At 41.4% G+C, this 8,487-nt stretch overlaps 3 protein-coding genes across 3 annotated transcripts; all 3 read right to left on the bottom strand.

Annotated features, from left to right (window-relative positions):
- LOC109822643 (inactive LRR receptor-like serine/threonine-protein kinase BIR2) lies at window positions 369-1,362 on the bottom strand. Its single transcript, XM_020388874.1, has one exon. It carries the CDS (start codon window positions 1,134-1,136, stop codon window positions 378-380), a length of 759 nt encoding a protein of 252 aa, XP_020244463.1. The 5' UTR covers window positions 1,137-1,362; the 3' UTR covers window positions 369-377.
- LOC109821269 (serine/threonine-protein phosphatase 7 long form homolog) lies at window positions 2,239-4,683 on the bottom strand. Its single transcript, XM_020387454.1, has 8 exons — window positions 4,573-4,683; window positions 4,389-4,477; window positions 3,810-4,312; window positions 3,506-3,730; window positions 3,340-3,427; window positions 2,833-3,255; window positions 2,635-2,695; window positions 2,239-2,549 (listed from the first exon to the last, which is right to left on the bottom strand). The coding sequence occupies exons 2-8, from the start codon at window positions 4,464-4,466 to the stop codon at window positions 2,239-2,241; spliced, it is 1,689 nt and encodes a 562-aa protein (XP_020243043.1). The 5' UTR covers window positions 4,467-4,477; window positions 4,573-4,683.
- LOC109822642 lies at window positions 4,389-6,813 on the bottom strand. The gene is made up of 3 exons (XM_020388873.1): window positions 6,730-6,813; window positions 4,516-5,778; window positions 4,389-4,421 (listed from the first exon to the last, which is right to left on the bottom strand). The coding sequence occupies exons 1-2, from the start codon at window positions 6,761-6,763 to the stop codon at window positions 4,583-4,585; spliced, it is 1,230 nt and encodes a 409-aa protein (XP_020244462.1). The 5' UTR covers window positions 6,764-6,813; the 3' UTR covers window positions 4,389-4,421; window positions 4,516-4,582.

The raw sequence follows: 8,487 nt of genomic DNA, 5'->3' as shown, positions 1-8,487 counted from the left end.
ATTCTCACCTTTTTTCAAGCCGAAAATAGTTTGTTTCTCGCCCACTTTCTAGGTTGATATTCTTGAGCAAAATTAACATAACTCCTGGATATCCAAGTAAGAAGGGAAGGACAGCGAAGGTGTTGGCGGATAACTCAGCGCAACAAAACAATCATAATTACGATCTCCAAACTAATTAAGTTAAATTTAAACCACAATCCATCAATCAGTTGCTCCTCAATTGTTGATACATGTTCATATAATTCAAAACAAAATTGCTAAACGAAAAAAGAAAAAAGGAACCCCTAAAAAAGACCCAGAAATCAGGTCAATATCCGGCATTTCAGGATGCGAGATCTTCCCTCTCGCCCGCCGCGCGCCGCCGCCGGTGTTCCTCCTCAGTAACCCTCAACCAAACTGCAAACAGCAGTGAAGCTAATGACAAGGCTGATCAGGCCGCTCCCAATCCCAATCCCAACGATGGCCATCACGCTCAGGCCCCTCCCCCTCATCTCCCCCAACGGGAACCCATACAAGCCCCTGTTCCCCACGAAGCTGCTGGCGTTAAACCTGGGCCCACCTCCGTTGCTCCTGTTCGCCAGGCTCACCGGGATCGAGCCCTCCAGCTCATTGTTGGAGACGTCGAAAGCCGACAGCCTCACCAAAAGCCCCAGCTGGTCAGGAATGGGGCCGGATAGCCTGTTGGAGTGGAGGTCGATGACGTTGAGGTAGGAGCAGAGGGCAAGCTGAGGGGGGATCTGGCCGGAGAGGAGGTTGGAGGAGAGGTTGAGGACGGCGAGGTTGAGGAGGAGGGAGATTTGGTCGGGGATGGGGCCCGAGAGGAGGTTGTCGGAGAGGTCGAGGGTCTGGAGGTTGGTGCAGTTGGAGATGAGGGAGGGGAGGCTGCCCGAGAGGGAGAGGGAGGGGAGGGACAGCTTGAAGATCCTCCCGTTGTTGCAGGTGGCCCCCGCGATGAGGGAGGTGAACCCGTTGCAGGGGTTCGCGAAGTTGGGCTTCGTCCAGTTTCGGAGCTTCGAGTTCGGATCCGATAGCGAGGAGTGGAGGCTGGATAAACAGGATTCATCTGATGGGTCCGCAATAGATTGATGGATGAGGAGGATGAGGGTGGTGAGGATGATCAACTTCGGCGTCGCCATTGGAGCACGAATGGAGCTAAGTGGTGGGGGTGAGACTTTTTTTTTCCTTTTATTATTATTTTTTAGTTTTTACTTTTATTTTTATTTTATTTTTTTCCTTTCTTGTTCGTGGGAGGAAGAGGGGAGGAGATGGAGAAAGTGGGGGACGAGTCTGTTTCGGTGATGTTTACTGCTATGTTTTCTGCTTTATTACTTGCTTTTTGCGGTGAGCGTGGGAGCTGCTGTGTTGTGTTTTCCCCTTTGTTTATTTCATTTATTGGCTTTTACTTTAGCTTATTTAATTAAGGGGAGTTTACTTAGGAGTCCTAGTAGTTTAGGACTCATTTTTGCTGAACTCTTCACATTGCATAATTTGGGTTTTATCTAAATAAGTCTTAACTAGAAAAGTATCACAATTTCCTTTTTCAGAGAAACCGTCCGATCACCTTTAAGTAGATATATTGGGATGGTATTCATGTGAATTTTATCACCAAAATGATACGGGTCAAAAGATGATCTTAGAAGTAAAATCTAGGAGAAATTTTTAAAACAGCCCATTTTTCAATTTTAATAGGCAAAATCGACCTAAACTGTAAAATATTAGCAAAACCGACCTTTTTCAGAAGAAAATGGTCGGTTTTGCAGCGGAGCGTCTTTTACGAAGTGCACGAGACTGCTAGTCCCGTGCACTTGCTGTGCACACTTTTGTGCACTTTCTGGCTGCATTTCAAGCAGTTCCTGTGCATACATCAACACAAACATCGACTAACAAGTCACATACTCATTTCTCCTGTGCATATATCAACACAAACTTCCTCTAACAAGTCACATACTCATTTCACCACTGCATTTCATGTAGTCCCTGTGCATACATCCACACAAACTCCCACTAACAAATTACATACTGATTTCACCACATACTCATTTCAAATCAAACAAATCACATCACACCACAAACTCCCACTAACAAATCCAACATAATAACACCACAAACTCCCACTAACAAATCCAACATAATAACACCACAAACCCACTTAGAAATCAAACATATCACACGATATTATCGACTACAAATCCAAAAATCACATCCCTAAATAGTTTTGTAATGTATATAACTTGTAGTTTACATACATCCAAGAACTCTCCTCCTCCTTCTTTGGCTTCGTCGTCCTCCATACCGCCCTTCGACGAGTTCGTGATCCGGTTGCGTTTGTGGTTGTGACGGTCCAGCTCCATCGTCGACACGTTGGGAAGGTCCAGCTTCATCGTCATTTCTGCGTCGTCCTCGACTTTGTCGCTGTTGTCGTGTATATACGAATGGCGTTACCTCCCGTCCATCATGACGATCTTCGTGAGTTCGGTGTAAGGCTTGTTGAAGCCTCTGCATTATAGCCTGATATATTGATACATGTTCATGTGCTTCGGGATTTCTATCTGCTGCGATAGATAGTTCAAAAACAAAATTTCATATTAAATTTGATATTACAGAATGTAAATTTGAGATTTAATTTTATCGTCCCTGCTCGAGCCAATTCCAAGCCACGATTTGCAAGAGTTTGAACTTCATCTATTGCTGATACCTGCAAATTTTTCAACACATAAAGTACCAATAAAAATGGACTTAGATCAAAATATGAAAATAGCTGATACCTGCAAATTTTTCAACACATAAAGTACCAATAAAAATGGACTTAAATCAAAATATGAAAATACTTACTAATTCTCTCTCATCTATACCCCGGGGCACATATCCTCTTTGCGACTCAACCGGTATTGTGGTCGAATGAAGTATCCATCTTCGGGTTATGCCCCAATACCAAGTGTAGTAATCTGATTCCCGAGGAGTTGGTTCAATTTGGTTGACAATACAAAAATGCCTATCATTCCATCTGTGTATAAAAGCTTGATGCACGATCATCCAGTTTATTTGCTGGCCTCCTTTTTTTGCCTTCCTCTCTATCTTTTCAACAAACTGCGGAACATGTTGTGCACGACCAAATTGTCGAAGCACGCGGTCCGGTACATGCATTTCTACTATCTCCAAACATATAAGAGGAACTCTAGCTCTCCATACAACTTGGTATTCTGTGCATATTGGGGGTAGCTGAGGTAGAAATTGGGTGTAGGGCTCCCATTCCATCTATAATAATTTAATGCAGTTGCATATCAGAATTGGGTTTTCAGTATGTAGAAGAAAAAACGCATGTTTTTCGGTGAGAATTACCTGAAAAATCTTCATACGGTCAAGCTCATTCCGGTAGAAATCCAATTGTCTAGCCGGGGTCTCGTCATAGCATTTTTCGACATTCCATCTACAAAAAAATATTTATCATACATTTAGTACCACAATGATAACTACAATTATATTCGCTACACTAAAAATACAATACCTGCATCCCAGTGGAATTTGTCCATCTAATTGTAAATGCGTGCATAGTCTCGGCTTCAAATGAAGTCTCTCCCATGCCCATACTTGCAATAAGCTTAGACACCCTTTAAGCTCACTGTTTTGCATAAGTGCCACTTTTGACATCTCTCTATATAAATACGCCAAAACAGCACTACCCCACGATTTTGTACCACATACGTCCAAGTCCTCGAGGAGTGGTAACCACCTAGCATATTCACAATATTCCAATTTATTAAAATAAGCTAATTCAATGAAATACAGATTCATATTATAAATACACATACCTCGCATGCACTTTATCTTTACTTGAATCTGGAAATAATATAGTACCAATCATGTGCATAATGTATGCACGTGCATGTTGGTCAACCAAAATTTGTGGGGCATCAACAGGCAACGGTACTGAGAAGATCTCTCTCAACCACTTCAACTTAATATTTCCTCGAGGCATAGGCTCTGGAGCTACACCTAACAACTCCTCACATCTTCGAGGCCATACATCACTATCAGTGCCGGTAATGCACGGACCATCTATACGGAGACCGAGTATCACGGATACATCTTGTAGAGTAATGGTAGCCTCACCCATTCGGAAGTGGAAAGTATTGGTCTCAGGTCTCCATCTATCCATCAACGCAATCAGTAGGGGCCAATCGAGCTTTATCCAACGAAGCTTTGAACAAGTCAAGAAGCCGGCCCGTCCCACAGCTGCTATGATACGCTCATCCTCTAACCGCCAACGGCTATGGCTGAGGCTATGATCAACCATAACGATACTCGGACCTCTCTGTATAGACAATGATAGTATAAGAATGCAATATTATGTAAATGCAAATATTACAATTATAAAGTAACTGAATTACCTCTGTACAGGATATAATATGTGAACGATGCTGAGCCTGGTCATATAAGACCTCATCACTAACCGGCCCAGGATCCATGGTGTACAAACCTGCACATATAATTATACACATGTTAATAATCAATCATATAGTAATTCAGTTTCTTTATTAAAGTATATAAAAATAAAAAAATGATATAAATTACCAATTAGTTGCTATCTATTGTGTCTAGATGGACAACGAGGTCGAGTATGTCCCGGTTGTTTGCAAAGACTACATTTTTTGTGCTTGACCACTCCTTCTCGCCCTTGATCCATGGTTCCCCTAATTCGCACAGATCGTGGTCGACCTGCTTGTCTCCGGTACTGAGGTGGAACTATATGTGGTCCATTATATTCAGGCCAATACCGACTATCATCAGGTGGATGAAAACTCTCACTATATGTCTTTTGATAGTGAGCTGTTGAATACCAAGGCGAGCAATACCGATTTCTGGGAATTCTAGCACCTCCCGGCTGATTAGAAGAAGCCGCAAGCACATGTGCACAGGGTATTTTTTGGAGTTGTGGTATGTTACATGTGCAAGTGCAATCAACATCAAATAGTTTAACGGTGTAGATACCGTCACAATCTTGTACCTGCCATTCGTTGTCGTTGAATACAGTAATTTGACATGATCTTGCTGCCTCAATTCTTCTATGCAAAATGGACTCATTTTTTGGTGTGTAACGTGTTGTCCAGTCTATGCCATCACCACGCCTTTTGTTGAAGTATGCGTTTAGTCTATAGAATGTTCTCGCAACCAAAGATTGTATTGGCATAGCTCGTGCTCCTTTAAGAACGCCGTTAAAGCTCTCGGAGCAATTAGTCGTCATCATGCAAAACCGCACACCCTCATCCTTACATAATGCCCACCGATGCTCGAATTGAGGCTTCAAGTTATTTTCAATCCAATTATGTGCATCTAATGACAAAGACTTGATTTTCTCCCTGCAATGTTCATACACTAATGTGTCGGTCGCACACCCGGCTTGCCACAAAAGATTTTGCAAATTAATCTCACCGTGTTTTTTCTTGAAATTATCTCTTATATGCCTTAAACAATATCGATGGTGATGTGGTGCACTAAAACCCTCATGTAACGCCCTTATAATTCCTTTCATCCTATCCGAAATAAAGGTAATTATTCTTGGCGCACGGACACTTGGAATCCACTTGTATATAAGTTCAAAAAACCACTTCCAACTAGACGTATCCTCCACCTCCACGACTGCAAATGCTAGAGGAAATAACCCGCCATTTGCATCTACACCGGTCGCTACAAGAAGCACGCCTTTGTACTTTCCATATAAATGTGTACCATCAATGCTCAATAGCGGACGACAAAAAGTGAAGCCCTTAATAGCAGGACCAAATGCCCAAAACACGCGAGTGAACCTCTCCATACCCGGTGCAATCCCCCGCTTCCGCGATTTGCGCCGCGATAGCCCCGCTTTTTGCCGCTTTTTACAACACTGATCAACCATAACGATACTCGGACCTCTCTGTATAGACAATGATAGTATAAGAATGCAATATTATGTAAATGCAAATATTACAATTATAAAGTAACTGAATTACCTCTGTACAGGATATAATATGTGAACGATGCTGAGCCTGGTCATATAAGACCTCATCACTAACCGGCCCAGGATCCATGGTGTACAAACCTGCACATACAATTATACACATGTCAATAATCAATCATATAGTAATTCAGTTTCTTTATTAAAGTATATAAAAATAAAAAAATGATATAAATTACCAATTAGTTGCTATCTATTGTGTCTAGATGGACAACGAGGTCGAGTATGTCCCGGTTGTTTGCAAAGACTACATTTTTATGCTTGACCACTCCTTCTCGCCCTTGATCCATGGTTCCCCTAATTCGCACAGATCGTGGTCGACCTGCTTGTCTCCGGTACTGAGGTGGAATTATACGTGGTCCATTATATTCAGGCCAATACCGACTATCATCAGGTGGATGAAAACTCTCACTATATGTCTTTTGATAGTGAGCTGTTGAATACCAAGGCGAGCAATACCGATTTCTGGGAATTCTAGCACCTCCCGGCTGATTAGAAGAAGCCGCAAGCACATGTGCACAGGGTATTTTTTGGAGTTGTGGTATGTTACATGTGCAAGTGCAATCAACATCAAATAGTTTAACGGTATATATACCGTCACAATCCTGTACCTGCCATTCGTTGTCGTTGAATACGGTAATTTAACATGATCTTGCTGCCTCAATTCTTCTATGCAAAATGTGTACCATCAATGCTCAATAGCGGACGACAAAAAGTGAAGCTCTTAATAGCAGGACCAAATGCCCAAAACACGCGAGTGAACCTCTCCATACCCGGTGCAATCTCTTCGGATAATATTTCGTATTCAGTACCCGGATTATTTCGTTTGTTAGCTTCAAGATACCGTGGAAGTAATTCATATGATTTTTCCCAATCTCCAAAAATTTTAGACAACGCTTTTCTCCTTGCATCATATGCCTTATATTTAGATATCTTAATCCCCCGCATGTCATATACCCTCTGAAATATCTGACTTGCATTCAGATCAAGTTCAGCTCTAACTTCAGGCATAATTAGCATACATATATATAAGAAGAAGATGCAGAATAATCATCGACATCCACCGACGGGTTGCAACATGTATGAAGTCCGCAATATCTACATATTATAAATTGCCCATTTGATGATTTTCTCACAGCGACATTTAGCAACCAAGGGCATTTTTTATTTCTCTCATCTTGCTCATTTGCGTTCTCTACTTCATTCTTATCGTTAAAGAAGCATTTCACATAGTAGTTTGTTGCATTAGTTTTTACCGGCTTGAATTTGACCCGATTCTTGATGGACCATTCTCGGATTGTAAAGATCAGTGCCTCCTTGCTCTTGAATAGATCCCCTTTTTTAAAAGTGAAGTCCTCGGGTCGTTGTAAATTTGGACCAACATCAACAAATCCAGCTTGAGAAGTATTTATCCAATCCTCATTATGAAACTCGTCGGGCAACGGATCTTCAGCTTCCACATAATCATTGTTAACGTTAAATTGCTCCATCCAACGGGCGTCATCATCGATTCCAGCTGCCACATGCATGCTATCAATTTGCACGCCATCTTCTTCAATATGATCTGAATCATCATCTGCTTCATCTTCTATAATTGCTCCGACTGGTGGGTAACCCGTAACATGACCTGAAGCGTCGTTAAATATATTAGTTGACATCCCACCGATAGAATACTCACTTAAATGTTGTGGTTGAGACCATGGCTCTTGACTTGGAGATGTCATAAAACCAATCAACTCGTTGTCTAAGTCAAGCATCCGAGAAAACTCTCCTTGAGGTCGTGAAACTTGGGCAAATTCCCGAATCGGATACTTCTCAATAAACAACTCAATTGACGCTTGCTTCTCGACTAATTGTTTCATGTCATTCAATTCCTCATCTTCGGTAATCTCCACGGCAATAGTTCTACTCTCATTTATCGGACAGTTGAAGAACACCCTAATTGTATATTCTTCTTTCTTAATTTTAGTAACTCTGTGTATTTCCCTAGTCATTCCATCAAAATTACACGACTTAGATAGCATGAACATTTTCCGAGAACCTCCATCATACACCGGCAAATTATTCACTCCGACGCCGAGGCTCCCATTAAAGAAACAAATAATGGATATGGAGTTCGTCATCGAAACTGAAAATACACAGTCCATCATATGCAAATAATCTATTAATATCTGAATAAATTCCAAATAATGGCTAAACCCCTAATTATTATTCATCATATGTAAATAATTACTAAACGGCTCGAAGAAGGAAAGAAAGAACGAAAGAAAGAACGAAAGAGGGGAGCTGGTGGGGTAGCCGGACTGCACGGGACTACTAGTCCCGTGTAGTTCCACAATTGCAAAGCCGACCCTTTTCGGTCGGTTTTGCTAATTATTTTGTGAGACGGTCGATTTTGCACAATAAAATTGAAAAGGACAAATTTTTAAAAAAGCCTCTTTTTTAAATTTATTAAGCAAAACCGACTGTTTAAAAATTTAATTAGCAAAACCGAC

This window comes from Asparagus officinalis, chromosome 8 (assembly GCF_001876935.1).
Source record: "Asparagus officinalis chromosome 8, Aspof.V1, whole genome shotgun sequence".
Classification (NCBI taxonomy): domain Eukaryota; kingdom Viridiplantae; phylum Streptophyta; class Magnoliopsida; order Asparagales; family Asparagaceae; genus Asparagus; species Asparagus officinalis.
This window is presented reverse-complemented; position numbering and strand designations above follow the sequence as displayed.

Excerpts from the sequence above, each read along its gene's own strand:
- LOC109822642 (XM_020388873.1), bottom strand. The coding sequence starts at position 6,763 with ATGGAGAGGTTCACTCGCGTGTTTTGGGCATTTG. Across the intron at positions 5,779-6,729 it reads TCGCGTGTTTTGGGCATTTG|GTCCTGCTATTAAGGGCTTC; the intron begins GTCCTGCTATTA and ends TTTGGGCATTTG.
- LOC109822643 (XM_020388874.1), bottom strand. The coding sequence starts at position 1,136 with ATGGCGACGCCGAAGTTGATCATCCTCACCACCCTCATCCTCCTCATC.
- LOC109821269 (XM_020387454.1), bottom strand. The coding sequence starts at position 4,466 with ATGGATCCTGGGCCGGTTAGTGATGAGGTCTTATATGACCAGGCTCAG. Across the intron at positions 2,696-2,832 it reads GTATAGATGAGAGAGAATTA|GTATCAGCAATAGATGAAGT; the intron begins GTAAGTATTTTC and ends AAAAATTTGCAG. Across the intron at positions 2,550-2,634 it reads CTTGGAATTGGCTCGAGCAG|ATAGAAATCCCGAAGCACAT; the intron begins GGACGATAAAAT and ends CTATCGCAGCAG.